The 15754-nt window shown below is 36.6% G+C and overlaps 1 protein-coding gene across 2 annotated transcripts; it reads left to right on the forward strand.

Annotated features, from left to right (window-relative positions):
* Positions 1–6260: 6260 nt before the first annotated feature.
* LOC147504060 (uncharacterized) lies at positions 6261–15754 on the forward strand. Of its 2 annotated transcripts, XM_086557152.1 has the most exons (8): positions 6261–6557; positions 6637–6703; positions 7916–7962; positions 13976–14062; positions 14375–14462; positions 14687–14820; positions 14918–15016; positions 15491–15754. In XM_086557152.1, exons 1-8 carry the CDS (start codon positions 6336–6338, stop codon positions 15569–15571), a joined length of 825 nt encoding a protein of 274 aa, XP_086413278.1. In that variant the 5' UTR covers positions 6261–6335; the 3' UTR covers positions 15572–15754. The 2 variants fall into 2 exon arrangements, with proteins under 2 accessions (XP_086413278.1, XP_086413279.1); XM_086557153.1 differs by lacking the exon at positions 13976–14062 and having other exon boundaries at positions 6262–6557.

Below are 15754 nucleotides of genomic sequence, written 5' to 3' on the forward strand. Positions count from 1 at the left end.
AAACTCTAATCTCTTGGTAAGTTTAGAACTTCAACCAAGTGTTCACCCAAATTCATCCATACATTCAATCAAAACTCATATTTTCTATATTTTTTTGTTTTTTTTTTGTTTTATATATATATATATATATAATCCGGGTCTGAAGTTCAAATAAACATCTCAAAACAACTAGAACTGAAAAAACTAGATCTTTGGTGTCTTGACGCGGGCCTCATGAGCCGCCACCGGCAAGTGGCTCGATCGCCCCGTCGGATTCCAAAAGGTTATGTCGATTTTCAGCTGCAGCTTCAACTCCTCTCCAGTATGTTGATCTTGAACCTGGATTTGCAGAAAAGTAAGTCAGTAATAAAAAATAACGAAATAAAACAACGAAAATTAGAAAAATAAGAAATGAAAAGGTGAGAATAGTGCATCCTCCTTAGATGCTAAACCAAGCATTCTTGCTCCTTCAATCCATGACGGCGGTACCATTTGAAGTAATGTATATTGGAGTATCTTTTAAAGTGATTGAAGTGAGGTTCACCATAGATTGTTTAAAGTTTGAATGTTGGGAGTTGAAGAAAGGAAGGTAGACTCTTAGTTTATGACTTGTATTGGTTTCTAGTTTATGAAGAACATTGAAAGCTTAAGTTGTTTTACAGATTGAAATAACACAAACATTGAAAGAAAGGATTGAAATGAAAGATTGGAACAAAGAACAACAAAAAGAAGATTGATTGATTGAATAACAAAGCAAATAACAAGATTGAAATGAAGAACAATAAAGTAAAATGATCGACTTGAATGAAAAAAGACTAGAAAAATAAATCCTACATTACACTAGATTAAGTCTAGGTGCATTCTCTACTTCTACAAACCAATTGGTTTGGACCCTAAATACAATGGATACCTAATTCTCTACATCTTTTTGGCTTATATATGACACCATTACAAAACTAACCCTCTCCCATAGATTCATGACACCTCACAACTTGTTTTTACTTTATGCTTTTCTTCTTGACCAAGATAGGTTTTAGAGAATGTCATATTTTGTGCTAAGGACCTCTGTCACACCCCGAATTTCGACAGAATTCGGAAAAACATGATTTGTTTCCGACTCTTCGATCTCCGAGGTGTGACGCACTCTCAACTCCCAAAACCCAAAACAGTTTAAATATGCGGATAATAAAAACCCATAAAAATTTTAACTTAAACAAAAGTCTTCTTCATGACAAAGATTCACAAATCAGATTAGGTTACAACTCTCCTTTCAATAACTCTTTAATAAAATTTACAAATGAAATACAAAAACATTGTCTAGACTGAAATTCTATATCACCTCAAGGAAAACAAAACAAATCCGAGATGCAACGCTAACGCAAAACCACAAGCAAAGAACCACTCTTCTTCAACACTAAACTCTGTCAAAACTTATCAACTATGTTCATTGAATGAACACACCGATAAGCAAACATGCAAATCGGTCAACATTATAAAATCTTTGGTGTGAGTAGCTATAAAACAACATATACTTATACAAATATATACATAATCCATAATGGCAGCTTAGTTCCTCCACCGAGGCCTTTAACTTTCAACGACTAATATGACATACTCAAGTACAATAATTAAGGTAGGTAGTTCCTCCATCGAGGCCTTTAACTTCCCACTAACCACACAACAAACTATACGCGATCATAAATAAGGCATGTAGTTCCTCCATCGTAGCATTAGGTTCTAACTAAACAAATAACCAACCAAGCATATTACCATAATTAGATTATTTCGGGGCTTCCTTTGCGTCCCTAAAATTCACGTCAGATCTATGTCTTACCTAGTTTCCTGGCTACCACAATCGATACCCAACGCCCGAACATGTACATCCACATGCCTCCCCTTACATAATGAACCACTCCGGTGCGTGAACCACCCCGGCGGGATGCGCGACACCGTAAATCCTCACACGGAAGCAATTATGTAAGTAATGCCACTATTATTCGGCATAAAATATCGCGTCATCGTTCTATTTTGCGAACGGAATAATCAAGCTACTATTATTTACGGAGGGCCATTCAAATTTTCATGAAACGCCAAGAGGGCCAATCACATTACTTACGGCCGAAGGCCATTCAGATTAACTGAAACGCCAGAAGGGCCAATCACATGAGTTGTGGTAGCTAGGTTCTAGGATTTTCGTTACGTAATTTATTCAAGTGTCATACATTAATGACTCATAATAAATCCACTATATCATGATCAGGTCAATTACCTTATTGCACTAAGCCATAATATTTAGAAATATCTCAATTATATCTCATAACCACTTTCATACTTTCACGTGCCAATATATTATTGCACTACACCACACTCCTATGGGAAATATTCCCAAATACTATGCTACCTCATAGTAGCATCTCACATATATAATAATAGAGCGGTTATACCTTTATTTCTCCAAAACTATTGCATTCTATATATATCCCAACATATTATATAATATTACAATATCCACGTCAAATCTTAATTAGATAATGACCACCAAATTTATACAATTTACAACATCAAATGCAAAGACAATTATTAAGCGATCCACGATCCACAATCAAAGCCCAATATATATATGTTTTACACACTACTCACGTCAAATCTTAATTAGATAATGACAAACAACGTTATATAATGTTCGAGAATATTTTATTATTATATTTGTCCATATAATCAAATGTGTGAAAAACTGGAAAAGTCCACATTCCACAGTCAACGGTCAAAGGTCAAAGTCAACGGTCAAAGGTCAACAGTCAAAGGTCAACGGTCAAAGTCAAAGGTCAATGGTCAAAGTCAAAGTCCAATGTCAACGGTCAATGGTCAACGGTCAAGTCAACGGTCAATGGTAATGGTCAATGGTCAAAGTCGACACGCCATGGTCAAAGTCAAACTGTCATTGTCAAAGTCAAAGTCAAACTGGTTTTATGTTCAATGGGTTCATGGTCATAGCCATGGTTCATGGCTAAGGTCAAAGGTGCATGGCTCATGGGCTCATGACCAAGGTAATGGTTCAGACCCAACTCGCCAAGCCCAAACCTTATAACCCGAAAGTCCAAACATTTAAAGACCAATTAGATCTATTTTAAGTCCTATGGACTGGCCCCAAGCAATATTAGAAACGGGCCCAAAAACTTATACTGAACTTGCCCAAAACACAACTGAGTTCGGCCCGAAAATTTAAACTGAAACCGGCCCAATCAAAACAAATAAAACGGGCCCCTAGACTAATATTAGAACTGGCCCATACAAAACAACTAAGTTTTCGGCCCTAAAAACTAAAACTGAAATTTCGGCCAAGCCACTAAAAGAATTTGGCCCAAACCAAACACTTAAACATTTCGGCCCAACTAAACAATAAGGGGTTTGGCCCAAATAACTTAACCCACACTCGGGCCCAACCTTAACAGCTAAGGCCCAAGCCCAATTTGGCTACACCAGGTCGTCTTCTCCAAATTTCTTCTTCAACAGCCTCCACCAAAACCGGCCACCGCTAGCCACCATTAATCCCTTCCCCCTCATCTCGGTTTGACTCCTTTGGAAAAACCAAACCACATTAACTAATCCACCACCCCCTTTCAACGACTGTCGAGATCGATCCCCAATCAAAATCTCGACCGCCATTAATGGCTATCGAAGCTTCCAACAGCCCCTATCGACAGCCCACTACCACCATTCATCAAACCATAATCACACAACCAACAAAATCCATCCAAGCAAAACAACACAACCAATTAATTAAACCAAAAATTTCAACCACCCCGCGCCATTAATGCCTCCAAGCTTCCCCACCTCGACCACCCTCATCAGTCCACAACCAAACACCAACAACCAATACAGAAAGTTCAACAAGCCAAAAAAAAGATTTCGGTACTGGTTTGGGCGACGCCATTAGCGCCCATAAAGCTTGGACAGTCCAAATGTGGATTTCCTAGCCTCCACAGAGTTTCGACAGCCTATATCAAATCCGAATTCACTCGAGTTTTAACAACTCGACAACACGACCTCGAATCAAAACAATATAATGAACAGTAAAAACAAAAACATTAAACAGTATACCGATATGCGAAAAACTATAAATTTGGTGAAATAGCCAAATAGCTACTCACCTGAATTAAAACCCGACGAATCCTCCGTAGTCCGAACCGTCGCGCTCCACCTCTCCAGCAAACCAGCTTCTCTCTCTGCCTCCATTTTCATTATTTTTATTATTTTTTAAAACCCTATTATCTAGAAAAATGTGTTTATATACTTGGGTCCGAAACCCAAGCCCAAAACAGACTCGGGCCCAAAAACCAGGCCCACATGTTCCTAGTCCAATCCAACCAATTTTTTTAAAATAAATTATTTAATTAATTAATAAATAAATAAAAACGTATTTTAAAAATACGGGCGTTACAACCTCTATCTCTGGTCATCTGAGTTGAAGCTTTTGACCTTTGACTTTGCCATTTGACTTTGACTTTTTCAGCATTTTTTCGTTGCAGCTTTTGGTCTTTATAATAAGTATGATTAAGGCTCTTTTGGTGCTAAGGCGCAACTTTTATGATAAATGGTTTGAATTTATCTGTAACCTGAAAAAGACAATAAAAGTTATGAATTGTCTTTTCATTAAACATAAGAAGGGTTGTAATGCAGTAATATAAGGGTAATAAAACACACATTTAGGAGTTGATCACTTACATTTCAAAATTAGCTAGTAATCATAAAGAATCGAATCAAGCACGTACAATAACTGAAAAAGAAAAAAATTCCAAGTTTTAAATTTGCATAAAAAGCACAATCTTGGAAGTTTATATATTATCTTATTTATTTATTTTTTGATAATGTGAGTTTCTAAGCAATTAGTGTATCCGTCTCAATGTCACCTAGGTTGGTAGGTAGTCCCACCAACAAAAAAAAAATTCCAAAAAGAACTGCAGACGCATATGCCAGGGTCCAAAATCTAGTTACAATAGTAAAATTAGATTTAGGGACAATCCCCCGTAATAGTTACAGTTTTTGCGATGAACCTCATTTTGATAATTTCTTAGGTTTATTAAGCCCTTCTAACAATTATTGACAATGAGTTGAGTGGCTTAATGACACAATTGCCTATTCATCTTATTCTTCTAAACCATCTTCTTCTACAACTCCACCTACCACCACCACCACCACCACCACCACCATGGGACCACCATTTCATCACATTACAAACCTAAAAAACTAAGAATTGAAATTTGATCTTGTCGTCTAATCAATTGTCTGAATTGACAAACCCAAAACATCAACACCATTTGTAAATCCTTTGCCACCATAACCAAAAAGACCAACAAACTCTTCCAAAATCGCCACCAAATCCACCATTATCTAAATACATCTCTTTTGCCAATCAACATACATTAATTTTTTGGTGGTAGATTATTGCAACCAAATGCACCTCAAGTTTTGGTGGTATGGTTTATTCTTTTATGTTAATGATGCTTGATTGTTTAAGTTAACAAGTTTTAATTAGTAGGAACAAAATTGGTGGTGGCGACGGCAAAGGTGGGGTGGAGATGGTAGTAGTGTGAAGAAGATGATGAATAAAGAAGATGGACATGTGGTTTAACACCGTCCGTTGATTTGGGTTATAGAGATGTTGACATGTGTCCCACTAACTAAGTAATTACAAAAGCATAATAGGTAATTTCACCATTAAAAAAATACCAACGTCCATCCATCACCATCTACTTATGTGGTCAAATGTTCTATGCCATAATGTATTCCAAGCAACAAGTAATTGGGATTTTCCAATTTTTTTTTGCCCCAAGTCCACCATGTATTTTAATTACGGATTAGAATAAAAACAGGGCTAGCGTCAGTAATATAAATTTATATTTACATATGAAAATTTAAATTTACACAAAACAACTAATATAAATATAATTTTACTAATTTCTTCAATTGCGAAAAATAATGTGTAAATTTAAATTTCCACATGTAAAATGTACATTGTCATATGTAAATACAAATGTTCATATGAAAATTTAAATTTACATTGATAAAAAAAACTATGTAATAAATTTATTGACATCAGGTCGGTTTGTTCTAAAATCAAAATTATTAACGAAGATTTGTCCTAAAACCAACAGAGGTGCCCGGTTTTGTCCTTGAGCCGAAATTCAATTCGGTCTTTTATTGTTGGGCCGTAATCCCTGAGCCCATTAAAAAGTGGCCCAAAAGTTTCCTATATATGGTGGCACACAATAAACCAAGTGGAGTAAATAAATGGAAAACCATATCGAAGAAGAGGAACTACTAAAAACGAAGACAAAAAAACTTATACGTCCAAAATGGCCGCGCCTGCTATGGAGGGTGCAGTAGTAACAGCTTTGCGTACAATAATGTACAGAGTCCAGTCAGCAGCCGAAAAATCCGCACGTAAGTCAGACCAAGTCAGAGTAGTGGCAGTCAGCAAAACAAAACCAGTCTCACTCATTCGCCAAGTCTATGATGCTGGTCACCGCTGTTTCGGTGAAAATTATGTTCAAGAATTTATTGAAAAAGCTCCCCAGGTCATTTACTTACTTGACAAAGAAACTATTTAGAGTTTTTTTTTATCATGGAAATATAAGTTTTATGTCTTTCTTGCAGCTTCCAGATGATATTGAGTGGCATTTTATTGGGAATTTGCAAAGCAACAAAGTCAAACCCCTTCTAAGTATAATCAGTGTATTTTATAATTTATATATAGTTTTATTACTGTAGTGGATTTTTCTGGTGGACACATGGTCATATCTAGATTTAGTCCTGATGGCCTCCTGGGCAAGGGAAGCACTTAAACTTGGAATTTTACAGGAGCATGGAAATAAATTTACCCAATATTATGTGATCAAGTTACCCAACACTGTCAAATGAGTATAAACTGGCTCTAATGGTATCCCTTATGGTTTGTTTTGGCTAATTGAGCATATATATTATACGATAAGAATAAAAGGCTTTTTACAAGGGGATAAAGAAGAGATTACAGGGGACTGTGTCATTTTGAAACACAGGACGGTAGGCACCCCATACCCTCTAGCTCAACCCTCGTTCGCAGAACGAAAGTATGATTGATGTGGAACCTCTCATTTGTGTAGCTATGGGGGTTTACCGTAATACAAAAAAGCTTGTTGTGTGTCCATAGAAGTGGCTTTGTTTGCTGCGATATCTGCAGTCTAAACAGTTTGAGAACGAGGTTACTGTAGTCCCCATCTTTGTGTTTTCCAGTGCGCTTAAAACGTCTTGTCTTTTATTGTATTTGCCTGGGTTGGTGTCCTTTGGCTTTTCAAGTTTTGAATTCTACTCGCCTCAAGGAAGGCTCTTTTACATTTGTTTTTTAGTAAGCAATGGATTCTTTTTTGGATAGCATTCTAAGAATGACCTTTTGTACCTTATCAGTTGCAGCAGGTGCTTGAAAAAGGTCTATTTGAGTTCTTTAGTTTAGACTGCTTGCTAGTTCAGAAGACTTCGACTGAAGCTAAGATTCTGATTGGAACAAACAGCAAATTGTGTTCATATTGAAAGAAGCAAAATGTGTGGAATTGTTGGAAATAGTAGCTCGTATAGTTATTGTGGGATTCTGATCATTTATTGTATGACGTCCCATGTCTTGAGCAGAGTTTGTACTTGTATTGCGAAAGTAACTACAGACCTTCACATTGAACACTTGTGAACTCCAACCAGTCTCCCCCCCACAACACACACACACACACACAGTAACACATTTTGTTTTGGTACTGGAGTTCTGTTAAGTTGATACATTTTATTTATATTTTTTGAAACTCAAAATGAGAACAAACAATGCACACCATTTAAAATAGAAGAAAAAAAATGTGTTGTTATGCTTCTGGCTAATATTAATACTATTAATGCCTTTCTGCTTATTTTGCAGCTGCAGTCCCAAATCTTGCAATGGTTGAGAGTGTAGATGATGAGAAGGTGAGAACTTGTACAGAATCTAACTTCTAAAACATTAGCCAACTCTTTCTGTTACTCTTTTTTCATTTTCTAGTTCGTTTTTTTAAAGAGGGGAGAAAAGGGGAGCATACTAAGTCGGCATGTGAATTTCTTTTATCTGGAAAAGATATTTGCATTGATTTGGTCATGTTATATATGTTTGTAAGCTTCTATGGGCTTGGTTTTGAGAACCTCTTTCTTGGGGGCTAAGATCTTGGATGTAAGGCATGGATGCATTGTAGTTTCGTGATCTGTAGTGCCATAGACTTTATTAAATTACTTAGAAAAAGTAAAACTCTGTTTACCAATAAATAAGTAAAAAGAAAATCATTAGGAGTAACACTGTTAGTGGTAATTAGCATTAAGGTACATTTATGTCCAGTTACAGAGATGGCATCACCAAGAACACAATGAGCTACCCTGAAATTTCATTATCCCACCCGAAGAAGAGGTCCTCTAGTCTAAGGCCTTCCAACCTATTATCATTAGAATCCAAATCCAAATCCAAAGACACTTCTTACGTACATATTCCTTATCGGTAGAAGAGACTATCTTCATAGACACTTCTATCCTTACCATGGACCAAAAAAAGCATGTAATAGCATCTTCTTGTAAAGCTTCCCTGTAGGATAGTGAAGATCACATCTCCAAGCACAACAAGTGCCGAGGAGTTGACCACCATCGGTGTTCCCAAGTTTTAAGCTGATCAACAGATAATCCGAAACAGCTTTGCAAAAATACACTCCCTAATTAGTAATGAAGAACAAAGTAGAGATTTGGAAGAAAGAGATTAAGAAATCTCAATTGTGGAAGTAAAGAAGAAGGGAGATTAGAAGATTAGACAAATTAAAACAATAGGTTAAAAGATGAAGATAAAGATAATAACAAAGATAACTCAATTGAGAAATTTCTTGAATATAAATCAAATCATAATTATCATAATGGGTTCATTCTTACAAACTACTAGAGAAGCCATATTTATAGATATGGTTTCTTGGACTCTAAACAATGCAAAATAGAAACTACTTCTAATTCTATTTCCACACAAATTAAGAAATAACTTAACTACTAATTAAAACTCTTCTAGAACCAACCATAGCTAGATATCCTATCCTACATCAATTAGATACTGAATACTCTTGTCCTCTTGCGCACACCTGATGCACCTATCAGCCACAATCTACCTCCTTTTCGTAAAGTTATCAGTGCTAAGTAATCTTCCATGTAGCAATGTCTACATAAAGAGACGCATCTAAGAAGACTTGTTTCAATTTGTCTTGCAATTTAGGGAAATGCAAAACCCAAAACCTATAAGAAATCTTTGCAAGTGGTGGTGGAAATTTGGAGGAGAGATTAATATTCTGTGGAGAAGCTCTTACTTTCTCGTTTCTGGTCCTGTCACTAAAATTGGCAGAGTTGTCCTTTATGCACCCCTTCATCCTAGTCTCTTACTCATAGAGCAAATAGGGTCTCACCATTTCTTCTTTCTCCTGGCTTGTCTAAGATATGTTTTTCTTTTTTATTAACTTGCTGTGCACCCTTGTAAGTTATTCTCACCATTGACGTCTTTGAAGAGGGAAAACGATACTATTGTGAACTGTTGTCCTTTATGTCTCCAAGATGGGGTATCAATGACCCATGTCTTTCAGTTTATCCTTAACGTGGTGGGTTAGTCCTAGCAGAATGATAGGCCTTCTCACTTTATGGCACATCGTCCACTTCCCCAAAGTGTAAACAAGTTCAGAGTGGTAACCTGTATGTTGGGCTCTCAAGCTAATAAATGTCTTTTTCAAGGTATTCTGGAGGTCTCAAGGAGATGGATTTTGTATATGAAAGGCTTTTTGTTCTTGAAGGCCAAATCTTTACCGTATCTTAGGATTTAAAAAGAGCATTTTTAGCCTCTAAGTGGAATACTAGCCTCAAAGGCGTGCGAGGCGTAAGTTCAATGTCTAATAGAAATGCAAAAAGTTTACAAAAAATATAATTAAATCTAGAAAATTTGAGACCTGTCTCTTGTGACTAAAACTACCAAAAACCAACCAACCAACCAAACAAACAAACAAACAACACACAAGTTGTAGAGACCAAAGCTTTTATGGGACAATGACACTGTTGAGATACATATATGAAAGCTAAGTAGCTAACAAAAGTTTTGAAATCTTAGTAGAGTTTGATATGATTTATCAAAAAAGGACTAAAAGAATGAAAAAGAAAAGAAAAAAAGAAGGCAAAATAAAGGGATGTGTAAAAAGCTGGACTTTTAGGGATTTACTGTGCTCCAGTGAGGTTATAGCCTTATCGCAGCTCGAGGTTATAGCCTCAAGGCGTGTGCCTGTTATTGTGTTTGTAAGGCTTAATCTTCAAGGCATTTCGTCATGGACGGCTGTGAGGTTCGCTCATGATATTTTGTTATAGATTGGGTCATTATGTGGTTAAATGAGACCATATCATGCATTGAGATTCTCATATTAGGGGAGGGTTTACATGACTTTTGTTCGGACGGACCAAAACTACGAAAATGCATTGTTCTTTACATACCTCTGCTCTAATTTCATGGTATCAATAAGTAGGGGCGTCAAAGTGAAGATGGGCAGAAACTGGTGTCAACTGCAGTCTGCAGGTTGGGTATTCGACTTTCATTCATAAATTGAATATTTAGTGAAGAAGCTACTTCTATTTAAGAACATTTGTTGAAGATGACTGAGATAGTCCAAAAGTGAGTTGGTGGGTAGTCCTTCATTTAGAAAGAATAGCTAGTTAATTTTTGATCATTTGCAGAGTGGATATGTGAGAACCAAGAGGATTTTGTTTAGAAAACTTAGTGGATAAGCAAGTGTACAACAAAATTTGGGATGGATATGATATCTAAATTGGTAAGCATGGATAATTAGGTCAAAATCTCGCAAAAAAAGAATATATACGTGGACAACGTCCAAGTGGAGGAAAAACCATGATTGGAAAGAAATAATTATAAGAAAAAGTATTATATTATCTTCTTCTTAATAAGAAGAAAACTACCTAGAATGTCACTGTATTAATACGGTGATAAAGAGTGGCTTTGTTTTGTTGGATGGTTTATCTAAAAATAATTTAAACCATCGATTACTTGAATTGGAGAGGCATGGATGTCCCGAATCTTTGGTGAAAAAAGATGTGAATCACCTTATAACTTATCCAGGTTCTAAACTTCTATGATCTGATCTTAGGTTGACCGGAATATAAATACCAGTAACTGAATTTGATACTGAAGTTAAGTAATAACAAGAGAACTGAAGTCACTTATTATAAAAGCAAATACAGAACTTTTACAATGTTACCAACTTGGTTCTAATACAACCTTGGTATTGCAAAATTCTAGAGAATCTATCTCTCACTCTCTCTCAAGATTACAAGAGTAACTTTTCCTGAAATTTTCTCATGTCCCTCAATGAAGAACAAGAGGGATTTATGTAGGCCTAAGAACAGATTTCTTAACATTGAAGTCTTCAAACCTATATTCAATTCAGATTTGAACACGTGGTTGCAATCTTTGTCCTTTTCTGAAACTTGGTTACTTGGCCTCCCACATAATGACAAGAGTCATATTCTCTATATTGTCACCATGTGATTTATGAAGGCTTGAGACCAGCTATCTTCGTTTCAGCTGCTCTCTTGCTAAGAAACTTCCTTCCTAAGAAAACTTGCTGGTTAAGAAACCAACTGATTTCCTTGCGCAGCTTAAGTGTTCCCATCTGCAGCTATTGCATGGTTTGCTACCTCCACTTTGGATGCAATTGCAGCTCCTTTGCTAACCATCATGGCAAACTTTTCAATAGGTTCAGATGACCCTTCAACCACCTAATCTTCAACACATGTATCTTTCCCCTTTTGGTACTTGTCTTTCCACCAAGACGGTTTGAATTTTGGATGCAATTTCAAAAATCCATTCTTAGACTGTTGATGGGTGTTACAGTTATCACAATATTGTTAGCCTTTACTCGCCACAGAGAAATTCTTTCTCCTTCCATTTTGGGAACCTAGCCAGCGGAAATTTCTGTTGTTTGGACTTTCGTCCGAGTTTTTGAGGTATCCTTTCCCTGAAGGTTGGTTTTCATCTCAATGTACATAGCTTTCTTGCATGCAGCATCAATATCAGCCACTGGAAAAGTGATAATTATGTCCACAAAGAGAATTACAATCCTCCCTTGTATTTGTCAATGAAGATTCACCTCAAAGTGAATGTCCTCATTTATAACAATAGGATAGAATCGGTTTTGTACAGATGTAGCAAAGTGGTGCCAAGTGGTTACTGGGGGATGGGGGTTCATGGTTTAGAGCCAACTCAGATGTGTGTGCTTCCCACCAAGTGGTGAGAGCATTTCCACCAAGTTTCAGTCGTGCAAAGATTTATTTTTTCGCTTCTGTATACACTTTTGTACTGAAATAAACTTCCTAGGATTTCAACCAACCATCCAATTTTCTGGATTGCTCCTTGAGGTTGACAAGTTCAACCCTTTCATGGTCTCCATCGTCATCAGCATAGTCTGCCTCGACTCTTGCATTTCTTGTGTGAGTTTTTCCAAGGACATGGGATGTTCTTCTTGATAACTTGGCATAGTGATCTTTCTTTTGCCTATTTCAGGATTAAAAGGAACAATCTCCTCACACTTAGACCATCTGAACTTAAATCCCCTCAGGAGATGTCCTCTTAGAACTCTAACAAGGATGTTTTGCTCTCATCCTTCAACAATTGTTGGGCTCAACGCCTCATTCTCATAATAGTTCGTAAGCTTTCGGTAGTTAATCTACATACTATGAAGGCCAAGTGGTTGTGTGGAGCACATTCCAAGGCGACCATTTGGGCTTTGTGGAAAAGACAGGAAATGGAGGAATTTGAAAAGTGAAGATAAGAAAGTGCAATGGGTCATTCTTGATGTAAAGGAATGATGGCAAGTCTAGGAATCCAACTCTTAGGCGACTCAATTTCCATGGTTTTGTTTGTAATTTGGAAGTTGTTGTATTGCAACCTCATGATGTGATGCACTTATGTTGTGGATTTCTTTCGGTTGTATAACTTACCTTAGTGACTTTCTAAGGGGAGCAACCGAGCAAGAGGTGGTTGACAAAGGGTGAGTGTTCTAATGGATTCTAACTCTGTCAAAGTACTATGCTTAGTTAGAAACTCACTTAGTTAACATGTGGATGCCTATTTACTCTCTCTATCATGGTTGCAAAGTAGTATTCTTTCTTATCAATAAAGTTTAATTTAATCAATAAAACCATTGTTTGTTGGTAGCCCTCTCCTTCAGCAACACTAACCAATTTACTTTTCATCTCTCTTGAGCTATTTCTCCAACGAAGTGCCTTAAATGCTTCATTCTGTATCATTTTCACACTCTGGTTACCTTGACTAGAGAACATTGTGACGAGGTTTATGGCCATGATCTAAACTTGTTAGCAGAAGCTTCAACAAGATACTGCATGTTAATCTTTCTAAACAAGATCCGTAAATTCACACGAAAAAACTCACTGGTCAGAATTTCAGCCTGATTACCCCTAATGGGTGGAACTGGTAGGGGGATTTGTGAAAATACTCCTGAGAGTTATCGAGACTATCTTCGACAGGTCTTATCTTTTGACCTGGGAATTAAAATTTGGATCCTTGGATGCAGTGCAAAGAGGACTTTGATATCTATCAAAGCTAATCTCATGACAAACTCAAGATTTGTACGGTTTGAAGGTCAAAGTTGCGTTTTGGGTTTCAGCATATGAGCGGTGACAGGAACACTAAATTTTTGTTTAGTATTGAATTGATCTTATTAATATTTTCTTATTCTAATTCCGTTCAGGCTATAGTATTTAAGATTTTCATGCCTTATTTGGGTGTTTGCTATATTGAAATAAACCCAAGAGTGCCTGGTGTTATTGTGGGAAGGGCTCTGCTTGAGTTGCTTCAAATGAAGTTGATTTTGTTCTAGTGGTTGATTGAATTCTTCATGTGTTTATTTCTTTTTAGATCATTATCGTAGTTTCCACCAAAAGCTTTACATCGTTTGGATTTGGGGACTTCAAACATATGTTTCTCTTAGAATTTTTTAACAAGGTATGAAATACTCAAAATCGTAGGTGGTATGTTAATGCAAATTGCTGATTAAAATGATTATTAGCAAACCTGTGAACAAAACCTTGTATAAAGAGATTTTGATTGAAACAACTTGTACCCAAGAAAGGAACGAAAAGATATAGCAGTTAAATGTGAAGTTTATTTTTATCTATCTTGAGTTATGATTGCATAAGCTCCAACTTCCGTTTTCAAATGTCTCACTATTGAAATTTTAGTGGTCATGAACCAAACTCTCCAAATGTTTTTCCTGTTTATATACCTGTATCTCACTTGATGTTAAGTGTATCACAGATTGCCAATTATCTCGATCGCTATATTGCAAGTTTTGGAAGAAAGCCTCTGAAGGTTTTGGTCCAAGTGAATACAAGTGGGGAAGCATGTAAGTGAATTGATAACCATAACCACTACTTGAAACTCCACAAAGTCGAAGCTCTTGAACTGGTTTTACTTAATAAACGCATAAACGTCCCTGTTTTTCGACCGACTAGTTGTTCTGAGCTATTTTTTCCTTTTCCTAATAACCTTTCTCCTGTTTTTTATGTTGTTATTAGTGGAGTGTCCTGTGGTTTCTCGTCTCATAAACGCATGTGACTTATGTTTCAGCAAAATCTGGTGTAGAACCCTCAAGTTGCGTAGAGCTTGCAAAACATGTCAAGATGGGCTGCCCAAACCTTGAGTTTTCTGGACTAATGACAATTGGGATGTTGGACTATACGTCGACTCCAGAGAACTTTAAGGTGATTATCTGGATTCGAACTTCAATATTGTATTTGGTTTCAGTTTTTATTATATTCCACTTTATTTGATACTCAATTGCATGTACTGGTGAGACAGACGTTATCAAATTGTAGAGCTGAGGTATGCAAAGCACTTGGAATGACAGAGGAGCAATGCGAGCTATCAATGGGCATGTCTGGTGACTTTGAGAAAGCTGTAAGAATATATTCTCTTGGATTTCTAATTTACGTCTTAGTTGCAGTATATTTTCAGTTCGTAGATTCCAACAGTGGGTTTGAAACGGAAAGGGTCCCGAAAATTCATTTACTACAACTAATTGTATTTTTCAGCACATTCATGTCAAGTCTTGAACATTTAAAACTGTATATTGTTTTGTGCTATGTATAGTTTCGCAAGTCACAACCACATGTAGCATTATTTGCAATCTGGGACGCCTAGTCACCTCTGACCACTAGTAGTGCCATGATTGAATCTGCTGTTCTTAATATTTTGCATACAATTTTTCGATAAGGTGTGAATGTGTGATGGAACTGATGTATAAATGAAATATATAGCTGGTATTTATAGGTTCCTTAGGTTTTGACGCTGGTAGTACTCCCTATTTTGTTACTTAATCCATACTCCGTAGCAGTGGGCTGAAAAAGCTTAAATTTTTTATTTCTCTTGCAGATTGAAATGGGCAGTACCAATGTGAGAATCGGATCAACCATATTTGGACCCAGAGAGTATCCAAAGAAGCAAGGGAACTAGAATATAAATCTTATGTGCCATAGTGGAGAACCCATGACCATCTTGTGGGATTTTGCCAATTAGATACTGAGACTTTTTTTTTGATTATTTATGTGACGACAGAAAATACTCTTAAAGTGTACATGCAATGTTCTGCAGTTTCTGCTATTCACTATATATCTACAAGCAAGAGGATAAAAGACA

Source organism: Coptis chinensis, chromosome 4 (genome assembly GCF_015680905.1).
Source record: "Coptis chinensis isolate HL-2020 chromosome 4, ASM1568090v1, whole genome shotgun sequence".
Lineage (NCBI taxonomy): Eukaryota > Viridiplantae > Streptophyta > Magnoliopsida > Ranunculales > Ranunculaceae > Coptis > Coptis chinensis.